The following is a 15,624-nucleotide window of genomic DNA, read 5'->3' as shown; positions in this document are numbered from 1 at the left end:
GACCAGACCTTTGAGGGGATGGCGTCGCCAGAGGGGCCGGCACGGTGGGGGCAGACTCCAGAAGAGGAAGAGCCTGAGGGACAGCCAGGCTTGCCCCCGCCCCCATGTGCGTGCAGCCCTCTCTCCTCTTCCCCCTGCCTGTTTAGCACAGCCCAGAAGGACCGGGTGACCTCTGTGTCTCCTGTCCCAGAGCTGCTTTCTTTTCCGTCTAAGGCCAGCGCCTAGCACAGTGTCCAGACTGTGGGACCGACTGCCTCGTTCATTCATTCAGTCAGCCATTCCAGACAGCGTTCCCACTGGGCCACATTTTAAGATATTCCTCTCTTTTCTCACCCCCCCCCCCCAACGCATACACACATACCCACACTCCACATGGAGAATCTTCCCGAGAACAGGGTTTCCCAGGTCTCGGGAGAAGGGAAGAAGCCCCAGATTGGTCTGGGGCTCCCCACGGCATGCGCCTGGTACCTGCCTCCCAACGGTGCCACCAGCCAGGAAAGATGGGGCAGATGGGGCTCTGGGCCACCTTGCCAAGCATTCCTGGGCCTTGAGCCAGGAAGCTGCAGAAGCCACAGGGCAGCACTGTAGCCAGGAAGGGGTTCGGATCGGGCTGGTGGGCTTGGGTGCAAGAGGACCCAGGTCGGGTGGGCCCCTCCCTGGGGCTGCGTGTGACTCCAGCCCAGGAGGACCACCTGGGGGAGGTGGAAAGGGGAGGAGCCCCGGGGAGGATTTGGATCGTTCTTCTCCAGTTTGGGAGAGGGAGGTTCGTGGCCAGAAATTAAGGTGCGTTACGGAAAACATCTGAAAGCTCTGCTCTTTGCACAGCTGACTTTCTGGATGGAGATTCACACCTGCTACACGTTCATCGAGCACTCTGTTCGTGCCAGGCCGGCCCTGGGCACCAGCATCTGATACACATCTAATGAGCCTGGGGAAGCCACTGCTCACTTGGGCGTGAGGACAAGAGATGTCAGAGCTAGAGAGCCAGCCAACGGGGCGGGGGGTGGGGGGCGGGGGGGGGCGGTCTTACCCCTTATGGGAGAACTTCATGGCTGCGTGGATGGGGTAGCCACTGGGCCCCACGATGTTGCACCGAGCGTTACAGAGTAACAGTACTCGGACCATCTCTTCCTTCCCCATCTGGCAGGCCAGGTGCAGTGGGGTCTGCCCTTGGTTGTTCGCCCGGTTCAGGCCGGCCGATGCGTTCTTCCCTAGGAGCTGACAGAGGGACACTGGGGTGGGCTGGGGCCTGACAGAGGCAAGCCCCCTGCGTGACCCTCCCCAACGCCCTCCGGGCCAACCCCCTCCGCCGAGACTTGAGGGGAAGGGAAGTCTGCCGATGAGATAACACGGGTAGGATTATAACCCGGGTAGGAACGTTAAGGGAAGCCCCGGAGAAAGGAGGTTTGGAGGCAAACAGGAAGCTGTCTGTGCCAGCCGGCTGGGGGGCTGGGCCGCCATTGCTGTGGCTTGTGGGAAAAATTCCTGGGGGTGCCTGGATGGCTCAATTGGCTGGGTGTCCGACTTCGGCTCAGGTCATGATCTCACGGTTCGCGGGTTCGAGCCCCACGTCGGGCTCCGTGCTGACGGCTCGGAGCCTGGAGCCTGCTTTGGATTCTGTGTCTCCCCCTCTCTCTGCCCCTCCCCTGCTTGCACTCTGTCTCTGTCTCTCTCTGTCTCTCAAAAGTCAATGAACATTAAAAAAAATTAAATAAAAAATTTTTTCTGAATTAAGAAACTTAAAAGGGGGTTGTTCCCAGGGATGGGCACTGGAGATCTGGTCCCACCGGACCATGAGCCCCTCCAGGAAAGGCTGAAATGAATTCACCCAGCCCAGGGTCAGGCTCGGTGGGTGCTTGGGACAAGCTGAACTAAACTGACTGGCTGGACTGGACCTCTGATTTCATTTCCTGGGTTGGAGGACCTCCCGAGGGCGGTCAGAGCACAGTGACCAAGGGTGTGTCTCTCCTTGGTGAGCAGGAGGAGGGAAGGGAGGAGAAGGTACACCCTCCAGGAAGGAGCTCGGGGCCAAGTGGGGACAGTGGGGCGTGGCCAGCACCGATCACCCCTGCTCACCTGCAGCACCTGGGAATTGTCCCCCTGGACGGCGTAATGAAAGGCAGTCTCTCCGTTGTTGTCTGTGACGTCCATCTGGGCATGGCAGTACTGTACCAGCTCCGCCAGGATCTCCCCGTCGCCCTTGCGGCAGGCCAGGTGCAGGGGGGTACAGCCCTCCTCATTCTCCCTGCTATTGGCACAGCTGGGGGGGGGCAGGGGGGAGGGAAGGAGGGAGGGGTGCTGAGAAACTCAAGTGCAGAAGAGGGAAGTGGGCTTGGAGCTCAGGGGCATTCACGCCATGCTCAGGCTGCCTGGTTCAAACCACTTATTTGTGGCTGACATGATCTTATCAGTTGTTCAGTGGCACATCCGTACGAGACACGCGTCCTAGGCCCACGCCAGCCTGAAGTGGGAGGCAGGCAGGGTGGGGTAGAAAGGATCGGAAGGCAGAAATCTCATTAACCTCGGGAAACTGGCTTAATCTCTCGGGGCTTCAATATCCTTATCTACGAAAAGATAACAATAATAGCAGCTGCGCCCGCCCTAGGAAATGGACAGAAGCACTGGGAAGTGAAACACCATGATGGTGTGCAAGAACAGGTCCGTAGGCTGTAAAGGGCAGTGAGGAGTTTTGAGCCTAGAGCCTGGGAGCTGAAACGAGCTGCGGTCACCTCAGGGCAAGCAGGCTAGCCGGAGTCCTGCGGCGGGGCCCACATGGTCCCTCTTGGGGGTCATTTCCACTGACGGAAGTGTTGGCTGAGGGGCCATATGCAAGAAAGCGGTCCAGCCACCAGGAGGGCACCCGGATCCTTGGAAGGAGATGCAAGGATCTGAGGCCTCTTCGGCCGTCTCCAGCGGACTGACCTTGCATGGGCCACATAGTCTCTTGGGGGGATGATGACCCTTCATGCGGGTATTGGAAGGACTCAAGTTCATGGTGGTTATAACACACCAGGTGGGCCTGGCACCCGTCGGGCCCTACGTTTCTCCTTCTGGCTTCAGTCCGGCGTTCGTATACTCCCCACTCAGAGGCAACACCGACCCACAGAGGGGAACTGAGGCAGGGCTGAGAGACTCCCCGGACCCGCCCGTCCACACACACAGACCCGGGGACCTTCCTGAGGGTCCGGCCCTCCTGGCCCACCTGATGATGTGGCTGTGATGGAAGCACTCTCGGATGCCCAACTCCACCGCCAAATGGGCCGCCGACCAGCTGGGATGGCTGCGGATGAGGTCGGTCAGCTGTTGCAGGGCCTCGACGTGCAGGACTTGGCTGGAGCTCTCGTAGAAGGGCGGCAGCTGGATAGAATAGTGCTGGAAGTTCACGAGGGCGTCCGTCTCCCTCTCCAGCTGGAAGAGTCTGTAGAGCCAGGGCACAGGAGGACGACACAGAAATGAGCCAGCCTCAGCCCACACCCTCACTGGAGTCAGAAGCCCTGGGTCCCCACGGACGGCTCACTGCCTGCCTCTGGCTGTGCACCGACCTGTTCCAGCTGGACTCCCCTCTCCACCACGCACACGTGCACATGCATGCATGCACACACCTCTAAATGGAGTCAGGATTTTCTTTCTTTTCTTTTTTCTTTTCTTTTCTTTTCTTTTCTTTTCTTTTCTTTTCTTTTCTTTTCTTTCTCTCTCTCTTTCTTTCTTTCTTTCTTTCTTTCTTTCTTTCTTTCTTTCTTATGTTTTATTCATTTTTGAGACAAAGAGAGACAGAGCATGAGCAGGGGAGGGGCAGAGAGAGAGGGAGACACAGAATCCAAAGCAGGTTCCAGGCTCTGAACTGTCCGCACAGAGCCCGACACGGGGCTCGATCTCACAAACCGTGAGATCATGACCTGAGCTGAATTCAGACACTTACCCGACTGAGCCACCCAAGCGCCCCAAACCCCTGCCACTGTTCTAAATGGAGGGGTAAGTTAATGAATGAAACAGATGACATGGCCTGCCTTCCCGGAGCCCATGTTTTTGTGGGCGAGATCAACACAATGAGTAAGGTAAAAATCAAAATAAGAAAGTACATTAAACAAACTGCCGCGGAATGAGTGCTATAGAAAAAACGAAGAAGAGAGGACAAGGAAGGAAGTTATTCCTCATTCTCCTCGGCTCCTCTGTTTCATCCTGCCAACCTGTTAACATCAGCGTGCTCCACGTTAAATGCTGTTGCTCTGTCGGGTGTAATGACACGAAATGACAACTAGAAATGACACTGAAAATTGGGGCGCCTGGGTGGCTCAGTCGGTTGAGCGGCCGACTTCGGCTCAGGTCATGATCTCGCGGTCCGTGAGTTCGAGCCCCACGTCGGGCTCTGTGCTGACCGCTCAGAGCCTGGATCTCTTTCAGATTCTGTGTCGCCCTCTCTCTGACCCTCCCCTGTTCATGCTCTGTCTCTCCCCGTCTCAAAAATAAATTAAAATGTTAAAAAAAAAAAAAAGAAAAGAAATGACACTGAAAATTGATCATTGGGCTTAGCATCTATTGACGACTTTGACAAGACACTTTAGGTGGAAAGCAGAGCCTGACTCGAATGGTTTAAGAAGGAATGGAATGGGAGAAACTGGAGAAGTACAGACAGTATGTTGGAGGGGTTTTGCTGTAGAGGGGAGCAAGCAGAGGTAGCTAACGGGGAAGGTGGAAGCAGGCATTTGAATTCCGGTGAGAAGAACCCAAAAGAAGACAGGATCTCTCTGAGGCCTTCCACTCCCACGGCAGACTAGGTCATGTGAACAGGAGCGCCTCCTCGGGACAACCAGAAATGCGCGACAAAATATAAGAGGCCATCTGCTTGAGGCGCTGGATACCTAAGTAGACTGGGATGAAGTGCCAGGCTGGACGGATTACGGAAATCTAGGAAGTGAGCCTGGTGTTGAAGGCTGCTGTCACTTGACAGGCCGGAGGGATACACCGTAGCATTGACAACCTCGTGGGCTCGGGGGACAGGGACCGGAGGCCAGGGGCGGGCCACCTCTTAACGTGGGTGGGCACCCTGAAGGGCTAATGCTACCAGGTACCTGGGAGAAGCAAACATAAAAGAAACAGAAGGCCAGGGGCGCCTGGGTGGCACAGTCGGTTAAGCGTCCGACTTCAGCCAGGTCACGATCTCGCGGTCCGGGAGTTCGAGCCCCGCGTCGGGCTCTGGGCTGATGGCTCAGAGCCTGGAGCCTGTTTCCGATTCTGTGTCTCCCTCTCTCTCTGCCCCTCCCCCGTTCATGCTCCGTCTCTCTCTGTCCCAAAAATAAATAAACGTTCAAAAAAAAGAAAATTAAAAAAAAAAGAAACAGAAGGCCAGGCTTCGGGGCACCTCGGTGGCTCAGTTGGTTAGGTGTCTGACTTAGGCTCAGGTCATGATCTCATGGGTTTGAGCCCCGTGTTGGGCTCTGTGCTGACAGCTCAGAGCCTGGAGCCTGCTTTGGAATCTGTGGCTCCCTCTCTCTCTCTGTCCCTCCCCCACTCATGCTCTCTCTCTCTCTGTCTCTCAAAAAATAAATAAACGTTAAAAAAATTAAAAATACATCAATAAAAATAAAGTCTTAATAAATAAGTGAATACATACATCCAATTGCCAACAGTAAGAACCCAGTGGCCAAATATAAAAGCGGACTGGATGTGGCCTGAGTGGCTCAGTTGGTTAAGTGTCTGACTTTGGCTCAGGACATGACCTCAAGGTTCGAGAGTTTGAGCCCTGCATCAAGCACATGGCTGTCAGCACAGGGCCCACTTCAGATCCCCTGTCTCCCTCTCTCTCTGCCCCTCCTCTGCTTGCTCTCTCTCTCTCTCTCTCAAAAATAAACATTAAAAAAAAAAAAAGCAGACTGGGAAATGCTGAAGAGAAACCAGTGAATAGGAACATGGGCCAGAAAAGAGTAAACAGAATAAAGCCTGAAGAGCCTAAGGATGAAAAGGCAGGACAGGAGAAAAAGGACACAGAATATATAACGAAAAGATCGACCACACATATAAGTGGCACTACAGAAACAGAACAGAAAAAGAACGGCACAGAAGCCATGTTTGAAGAGTTCATGTCTGTGAACTTTTCAAAATTGATGAAACCTTTTTTTAGACTGACTGAAAATATCTATGCGCTCTCCCACACAAACACAAAAATGGAAATTCACACTTAGGGACCTCGTCCAGGGTTTTAAAACATGGCCCCCAAATTCTTTGACACTGCTCCCATTGAGTAGTGGTGCCTTATGGCTCTTTACCCTTTAATTTGACTCTGTAACTGTTTTGCCAATAGCATATGGCAGAGCTGATGGCACTTTAGTTTCTGGAGCAAGGTCTTAAGAGACTGGAAGTTTCCACCTCTTTTTTCTGGGGACCCAGTTATCATGCTATGGGAAAACTGACACAACCCACAGGGATGACTCTTGACCTTGGACCCTTAGCTCTGGACGAACTTCCAGGCAACAGCCAGCTCCAACCTGCCAGCTGTGAGTGAGTCATCTTAGAAGTGGACCCTGCAGGGGCGCCTGGGTGGCGCAGTCGGTTAAGCGTCCGACTTCAGCCAGGTCACGATCTCGCGGTCCGTGAGTTCGAGCCCCGCATCAGGCTCTGGGCTGACAGCTCGGAGCCTGGAACCTGCTTCGGATTCTGTGTCTCCCCCTCTCTCTCTGCCCCTCCCCCGTTCATGCTCTGTCTCACTCTGTCCCAAAAATAAATAAAAAAACGTTGAAAAAAAAAATTAAAAAAAAAAAAAAAAAAAGAAGTGGGCCCTGCAGTCAAGCCACCCTGGCTAACACCATGCAAAGTAGAAGAGAGCTTTGCCCACTGAGCTCGGCTCAAATTGCATATGTGTGTGGGCTACACAATTGATTGTTGTTTTAAGGCAAGTCCTGGGGTAGTTTGTTACACAGCAGTAACAGAGGACGACGCACATCCGTCAACATACTGAAACACAGCAGCAACTGACAGGTACCATATTACAACGGCTGTAAACAAAGCGTGGAGAAAAATACTAAAAATAGCAGAGGAAAAAGTTGTCTTCAAACACTGGCGGCTGGCTTCTCAGCAGTGGAAGCCAGAGACAGTGGAATGACATCTTAAAGAGCTAAAAGAAAATAAATGTCAATGAGAATTCTATACCAGCACGCTTCCCTTTAAGTAGGAAGCTGGTATTAAAACATTTCACTAGTCACACAAACAAAGAGAAAGAGAGAGAGGCTTTGTCATTAGCAGACCTACACAAAAGAAAACAGAAACGGATTTTCTCCAGATAGAAGGAACTTGATCCCATATCGATGGCCTAAGATACGGGGGGGGGGGGGGGGGGGGGGGGGGGGAATGAAGTACCAGGAAAATGGCATTTTTGTGGGTGAAACTAAATGAGTGTTGGTGGCATCATGTCTTGTGTTTAAAATAAAAATAGAATTAAAAAAACAAATGGAGGGGCGCCTGGGTGGCGCAGTCGGTTAAGCGTCTGACTTCAGCCAGGTCACGATCTCGCGGTCCGTGAGTTCGAGCCCCGCGTCGGGCTCTGGGCTGATGGCTCAGAGCCTGGAGCCTGTTTCCGATTCTGTGTCTCCCTCTCTCTCTGCCCCTCCCCCGTTCATGCTCTGTCTCGCTCTGTCCCAAAAATAAATAAACGTTGAAAAAAAAAAACAAAAAAAAACAAATGGTATAGAAGCCTAGAGAGGAACAAATGGGGTTAAAAAGTTCTAGGACACGTTTGTTGTTCTGGGAGACACTAATGTATCAATTGTACTTCAGTCAGTCCAAGGATGTGTGCTCCGATCTCTAGGGTTCTATCAAGAACTGGGAAGGGTTTCCGATTTTGCCCTACTTGCAAACTAACAAGTTAGCCTGACATAGTTTCATGGATGCTGGCAGAAGACACAAGATTCCTGGATCCAAGACAAAGGCCAAATTGTTACTCCCAGCAACAGCAGTAGCCAGAGTATCAGCGTGTGCGCCAGTTCCCTGGGATCCAGTTCCCACAGGGTGACATGAAGAGGGCCAGGTGACACCTGCTCACGTTGCATTAGAAGAGAGAGACCCTGAGTGTAGGGAACTTGAATCTTTTACCATTGTGAATAAGCAAATCTGTCTCAGCTTTGCCCTGGAGGATGATATGATTTTTATTCCACAAGAGAGTAAGAAGCAAATGTCCCCAATCTCTATTTTCTAAGGCTGTTCGCTGTATTAACCTCCTTGTAAAGATAACCTGAAACAGAGGAAGTCAGTGTCTCTGCTTGCGAGACACACGAGAGACCCACAGAGAACTGTCCCGCAACAGTTATCACTGAAAGAGAATGACAAAAAAAAAGAGAGAGAGAGAGAGAGTGAATGACAGAATGCATAACTTTCGGACTGACAGAGAGGGGACAAATGGAATAATAAGAAAACGATCATGAATTGCAAAACCATTACGCTAAGCGGAAAAAAAAGTCTTAAGACTATATGCTGTATGATTAGCAGGCAAAACCTTAGTGACAGAAAGCGTATCGGTGTTTGCCAGGGGCTGTGGTGGGTGCCGGGGACTTACCACAAAGGAGCACGGAGGGAATTTTGGAGACCACAGAAATGTTCTGTATCTTAACTGTGGTGATGGCACATGGGTGTGCCCTGTCACCGAAACTCACCAAATGCTACACTTCCAGTTGGTAAATTTCTCATTTTTGTAAATCGCATCTCAGTAAAGCTAACTAAAACGAAACAAAAATAAAACTGTGTAAGAAGACAAGAAAGAAAGGAATAAAGAAAACAGGTAGAACAACAAGAAAGAAAATAACAAGATGACAGATTTAGACCCAAATATATCAGAATTGTATGAAGTAGAAAGAGACTTAATGTTCCAAATAAATGTAAGGAATAACAGACAAAGATAATATGGGAAAAAAGTCAACTCTATACTCTTAACAAGATTAAAAATATAAGGAAAATGTGTGTGTATATATATATATATATATATATATATATATATATACACACACACATATATATATACACACACATATATAATGTATATATATAAATGTATATATAAGAATATTTATACATTTTTATATTTATTTTATATTTATATGTTATATTATAAATTATATATTATATATTATACAATATAATACTAACCTAAAAGATCTGGTGAAGCTATAATGATAAGAGACAAAATAGAGTTTCAGGTAAAAAGCCTTACTGGAAACAAAGAGGGACAATTCATAATGATGACAGTTTCAACCCACCAGGAAAATATGACAATTAAGTTAATATGCACTTCATAATAAATCTCCAGAATAAAGTCAAACTTGATAGAATTTTTAAAGCTAGACATTTCTAAAAACAATGAAATCATCCATAATTCCAGCAAAAAAGAGAAAAAACGAGACAAATCCATATTTTAGTAACTTTTACCACTCATAAACAATCAAACCAAAAAAAAATCCCTATTGGACCTAGAATGATTAGTAAACCTGACCTGGCCGACATAGATGAAACGCTATCAGCCACAGAATAAGCTTTTCTTTCCAAGCACGTGCAAACAAAAGTTAGAAATACTAGGCATAAGCTGGGCCGTAAAGAACATCTGAACAAATTTCAAAGGTTTTAAAATATTTTTTTTTTTTAAATGTTTATAGGGGCGCCTGGGTGGCGCAGTCAGTTAAGCGTCCGACTTCAGCCAGGTCACGATCTCGCGGTCCGTGAGTTCGAGCCCCGTGTCAGGCTCTGGGCTGATGGCTCAGAGCCTGGAGCCTGTTTCAAATTCTGTGTCTCCCTCTCTCTCTGCCCCTCCCCCATTCATGCTCTGTCTCTCTCTGTCCCAAAAATAAATAAATGTTGAAAAAAAAATAATATAAAAAAAAATGTTTATTTATTTATTTTTGAGAGAGAGAGAGAGAACACGTGCACACAAGTGGGGGAGGGGCAGAGACAGAGGGAAACAGAGAATCCCAAGCAGGCTCCATGATAACCTTCACAGAGCCCCACATTGGGTTTGAACTCACAAACTGTGAGATCGTGACCTGAGCTGAAACCAAGAGTCGGACATTCAACACATTGAGCCACCCAGGTATCCCTCAAAAGCTTTAAAATATTTAGACCATGTTCTCTGACCACAGTGAAACTAAGCAAGAGACCAAGAACAAAAAGGGAACGAAAAGTCTCCCATATGTTTGAAAATTAAATAAGATACATACAAACTATCTATGGTTCAAATAAACCTAAAAAAAAATTTTTTTTTTAATGGGGCGCCTGGGTGTCTTGGTCAGTTGAGGATCCAGCTCCTGATTTTGGCTCAGGTCATGATCTCATGGTCTGAGGGTCTGGGCCCCATGTAGGGCTCTGTGCTGACAGCTCAGAGCCTGGAGCCTGCCTCGGATTCTCTGTCTCCCTCTCTCTCTGCCCCTCCCCCACTCACACTTGGTGTCTCTCTCTCTCTCTCAAAAATAAGTAAACATTAAAAAATTGTTTTAAGGGGCGCCTGGGTGGCGCAGTCGGTTAAGCGTCCGACTTCAGCCAGGTCACGATCTCGCGGTCCGTGAGTTCGAGCCCCGCATCAGGCTCTGGGCTGATGGCTCGGAGCCTGGAGCCTGTTTCCGATGCTGTGTCTCCCTCTCTCTCTGCCCCTCCCCCGTTCATGCTCTGTTTCTCTCTGTCCCAAAAATAAATAAAAAAAAAAAAACGTTGAAAAAAAAAAATTAAAAAAAAAAAATTGTTTTAATAAATAAATAAACTTAAAAAAATTTTTTTAACTGTCTATGGTTCAAACAAGAAGTCATGGGGAAATCTGGCAAACATCCTGACTCAGTGATAATGTAAACATTCTCTATCAAATTTGTGGAGGAACCTCTACCTCTGGATAGGACAGAGGAGCTTATACCAAACTAGCCTTCCTGCTGAAAACAAATAGAAAACCAGGACTTAATGCAAACGAGTACATGAAGGTGTTGGAGGGAGCCCAAGGCAGACGAGAATACAGGCCAAGGTTGTAGACAAGAGGAAAGCACACTGAGGTACGCCCCACATTTTTACTCAGGGCACTCTGGGACCTGTGATGCAGGATATAAAGGATACAAAGGCTGGGAGGCAGCCAGACGCTGCCAGAATTCCCGCTAGGATGGGCAAAGAGAAGCCAGTGTTCAGAGTTTTCCAAGAAGGCCAGAACTTGAGGGAATTACAGGGAAGTAAGCCCAAAATTCTGCAAGCAATTTTCCCTCCTAAGCTAGACGGAGCAAGATGTCAAGAAACCACAGTGTCACCGGGGTGGCTCAGTCAGTTGAAGATCCAACTTCAGCTCAGGTCATAATCTCACAGTTCATGAATTCGAGCCCTCGCATAGGGCTTGCTGCTGTCGGCACAGAGCTGGCTTTGGATCCTCTGTCCCCCTCTCTTTCTGCCCCTTCACTGCTCATGCTCACTCTCTCTCTCAAAAATAAATAAACTTTAAAAAAAAAGAAGAGGAAGAAGAAAGAAACCAAACAGAAAACAGCAGCAGAGAGGTTACAGAGCCAAGCAGAAACTGGGGCAGTTTTTCAGTAGTTAGAAAACAGAGATTAAAGTTCGAGGCCTACCAGGTGGAAGGAGCCTGGTGAAACCAAGGCCTTCAGCTGAGGCCTCAGAGCTTCTACGCCCTGAGAGTAGACATTATGACCTAGGAATCAGTTCCAGGTAGATAATGAATCTAGTTACAAAGGGCAAAATAATAAAGCTTCGGGAAGATACTACAGAACTACAGAAAAATATCCTCAACTCCTCATGGTAGAGAAGAACTTTCCTATACGGTACATGAAAGCAAACAATAAAAGAGATCAGAGATTCTCACTTCGTTGAGACTAAGAATTCTTTCTTGTCAACAGATAGCATTAAGAAAGTGCAAGGGTTGGGGCACCTGGGCGGCTCAGTCGGTTAAGCGTCCGACTTCAGCTCAGGTCATGATCTCACTCACGGCTCGGTCCATGAGTTCGAGCCCCATGTCGGGCTCTGTGCTGACAGCTCAGAGCCTGGAGCCTGCTTCGGATTCTGTGTCTCCCTCTCTCTCTGTCCATCCCCCACTCATGCTCTGTCTCTCTGTCTCTCAAAAACAAATAAATGTTAAAAATTTAAAAGGTTAAGTGTCCGACTTCAGCTCAGGTCATGATCTCGTGGTTCATGAGTTCAAGCCCCGCGTCGGGCTCTGTGCTGACAGCTCAGAGCCTGGAACCTGCTTCGGATTCTGTGTCTCCCTCTCTCTCTGCCCCTCCCCTAGTTGTGCTCTCTCTCTAAAATAAACAAATAAACACTAAAAACAAAAAGAAGAAGAAAGTTCAAGGGTAAGCCATGAGGGGATGGCTGCAACACACATAACCAACAAAAGGTGTGTGTTTGAATATAGATGCTAAAACTGTAAGAAAAAGAACTTTATTTTTTAAGTGTTCAAGAGCATGGAGCAGGTACTTCACTGAAGGGAGTGCCAACTGGTTCATCACCTTATCCAAAGGTGCTCAAACTCGTATGTAATCAGGCAAAGGCAAATGAAAGCCACAACGAGACACTACTACACATCCAACAGAATAATTTTTTTTTTTTTAACTTGTCAACACTATACATCAGAAGTAACAGGAATCTCTTTCACCGCTGACAGGAAACCAGATGGGCATTATCCACTGAAGCTCAGGATGTGTATGGCCTCAGCTCGGGAGCTGGTTCCACTCCCCGATAGATGCCCACCACAAATGCACACATATACACGCCAAGAAAACCAGAAGCAGCCCAAATTCCCACCAACACGCAAATGAATAAGTGAGCTGTGATGTAGTTAACACACATATACACACCAAGAAAACCAGAAGCAGCCCAAATTCCCACCAACACACAAATGAATAAGTGAGCTGTGATGTAGTTAACACAACTCTGATGTGCAGAATTGTACTGCACAGAAGCCGGACCCAGTTCCGTGCAAAAACATGTGGAAATCTCACTAACAAAAGGCTGAGCAAACAAGGCAGGCACAGAAGCAATAACCAGTAAGTTGGGTTAATGGTTACCCTTAGGGGGACAAGGGAGCAGAAGGGGTGCTTCCGGGGTGCTGCAATGTTCTATCTTTTGACATGGGTGCTGGTTACAGAGGTATTTGTGATCATTGAGCTGCACGCACTTTTCCGTGTGTGGTGTATTTCACTATTTTTAACAAGTTTAAAGAGAGAGAACAGGAGGAGGGAATTGGGGACGGCCGAATAGAGGCAGTGCCTGAGGGGAAATGAAGTCAAGAATGAAATTTTTTTTAAAAAAGGAACAAAGAAGAAACAGCACATTTGTATAGCAATGGAAAAAAACCTGGTCAAGAGGGGAAATTACCCAGGAGAGAGGAAAGAATTGCTGAAGTGATGTCCTGAGGTGGATGAGGGGATGTTGACCTTGACGGGGACTGGCCTCTGCAGTGACAACAGGGAAGGCCCAGAATGCTGGAGCAGGTGTGGGCAGACAGGGTGGAGGCACAACCAGCTGCAGGTGAGCATGAAGGGGGTGGGGAGGGAAGGAGGTGGAGGACAGGGTCAGACATAACCGCTGGCCCTTTGAGGTGAGGACAATCGGCAGGGAGGGGCCATGGAGAACTGGAATTAACCAGCATTAGGGTTTTGCCAAGCAAATATGACAAAGAAAGAGAAGCAAGAAAGAAGAGAGGGTATGCAAGGTGTGATCATAATGACAGTTTCAGCAGGGCAGGAAGTGAAGTCCATGAAGGGGACGGGGACCCTAGCAGGGTGACACCTCGGTCTGTGTCTGCAGGGGGAGAACTTGGCATTGAGAGGACTAGGGAGAAGGAGCGGGAAAGACAGGAGCAAGGGCGGCAAGTGGGGGGGGCTTGTATTTGCAGAAGAGCCGCGGTTACTGGTGATGACAAGATCCAGGGAATGGCCATGTGGGCTGAGGGAGGTCTGGCACCAAGAGCCGTGGGTGTAAGGGGGGGAGGGCGCCCTGCAAATTTCACAGTCACCGAGCATCAAAACAGGTAGTGATGGTGACAGGGCACTCTGGGCCAGGGGCACATGTCCCCAAGGGTGTGGGGAACCCCAGGACAGAGTGTGGATAGTACAGGATGATGATTTCAAGGCTGGGGGGCAAGGGGCATCCTGTCCCTCCTCCAGGCCCAGTAGGGGAAAGACCGGGAGAGAAAACTCTTGAGGCTTTCGAGGGAGAGCCAGCCGTGGGTTAGGGCCAGGGGTGCAAGATTCAGAGAGAAGACTGAACACCGAGAGGGCTCGTGGGGCTGTCTTTTCCCTCTCTTCTGGAACTGAGCCCCCAGACAAAAACCACCTGGCATCAGCTCTGGGAAGCCTCAGCCTTGGCTGCGAGTGAGCTGTAGATGTGCCTCAGGGGCTCCGTGAACTTCAGGAAATCGCATCCCGTGCATTTGGGGGGGGGGGGGCGGTGGAGAGGTACCCTGGGACTTTCAAGGGCGTCCTAGACCAAAACAAGAACCATTAGGCTAGAGTGGTATCTAACTCTCCAGTTTCAAAGCTGAGCACGAGCCCTTCGGCACGGAGGAGAAACTCTCTGCACGTGACGTGCCTCTCTCTGCAGAGCCCTCTCTCGGCGCCTCCTCCAGGTCAAATCTTCCTCCCCCTTTTAGGCCCATCTCTCCCCCAACTGCCCCCGAGAGGCCTTTTCCAACCCCTCCTGTTAAAATTTTTTTTTTTAACGTTTATTTATTTTTGAGACAGAGAGAGAGACACAGCATGAACAGGGGAGGGGCAGAGAGAGGGAGACACAGAATCAGAAGCAGGCTCCAGGCTCTGGGCCATCAGCCCAGAGTCCAACGCGGGGCTCGAACTCACGGACCGCGAGATCATGACCTGAGCTGAAGTCGGACGCTCAACCGACTGAGCCACCTGGGCGCCCCTAACCCCTCCTGTTAAAGACACATCCACCTTCAGTGGACGCGGGGGCAACCACACTCGCGACAAATACTCCTCACGCACCTCAGTGCCTGCCTGGCACTACCACGGGCATTCGGGGAGATGACTCTGACCCAGGCGCTGTCCCTCGGGACCTCTGCGGTCTGCTGGGGAGACACAGGTGCAAACAGACACATAGCGATCCAAGGCAAGAGGGGTGGACAGAAGCATGGACAGTGCCGAGGGAGAAGAGAGTGGGGGGACGACCCGCCCACAGAGCAGGGAACCAAGGGTCGGGCAAATGGGGTGGGGAAGAGCGGCGGCAGTGAGGACAGAGAAGGAAGGGGCAAAGGGGGAGGTCTGTTTGGGGAACATAAGAGCTTTCCTTGTTCCTATTGTAACATTTATCCTGCCGCATGCTGGGTACGGATCTACCTTTCCTTGCTACTGTGTGAGCTCCTGAAGGTGTGCTGTGTTCAGCTTTGCTCAGAGAGGGTGGGCTGTGGGCTGGATGAATAGGGAGGGAGCAAGCCAGGATACAGGCCACTCAGCTTGTCTGAGGTCCCAGTGTTGGGGGGGGGGGGCTGCCTCGAAGATCAGTCCCCTTTCAAGAAGCAAAGATCACACGTCACAAGCAAGGGGCAGGAGTAGGTGATGAATTCGCAGCAGGAACGTAAGTCTGGATGTTATCAGGATGCGCACGCAACGCTCCCAGAGACTACCAGAAGAGCCAGGGCTCTGGACCGAACATACGTCA

The 15,624-nt window shown here is 49.8% G+C and overlaps 1 protein-coding gene across 8 annotated transcripts in view; it reads right to left on the bottom strand.

The window, feature by feature from the left end:
- PLA2G6 (phospholipase A2 group VI) overlaps positions 1-15,624 on the bottom strand; it is a 59,973-nt gene that overhangs the window by 28,253 nt on the left and 16,096 nt on the right. For all 8 annotated transcript variants that reach the window (XM_086712282.1, XM_086712286.1, XM_086712287.1 and 5 more), the window contains exons 3-5: positions 3,203-3,418; positions 2,077-2,260; positions 1,031-1,218 (exon numbers count right to left, since the gene is read on the bottom strand). In XM_086712282.1, the coding sequence (XP_086568408.1) occupies positions 1,031-1,218; positions 2,077-2,260; positions 3,203-3,418 (588 nt within the window). The remainder of the gene's footprint in view (positions 1-1,030; positions 1,219-2,076; positions 2,261-3,202; positions 3,419-15,624) is intronic.

The sequence above is a fragment of the Puma concolor genome, chromosome B4 (assembly GCF_028749965.1).
Source record: "Puma concolor isolate L17-30 chromosome B4, mPumCon1.1.hap2, whole genome shotgun sequence".
Taxonomy (NCBI): Eukaryota; Metazoa; Chordata; class Mammalia; order Carnivora; family Felidae; genus Puma; species Puma concolor.
Note: the sequence above shows the minus strand (reverse complement) of the source record. Positions and strands in the feature narration are given on the sequence as shown.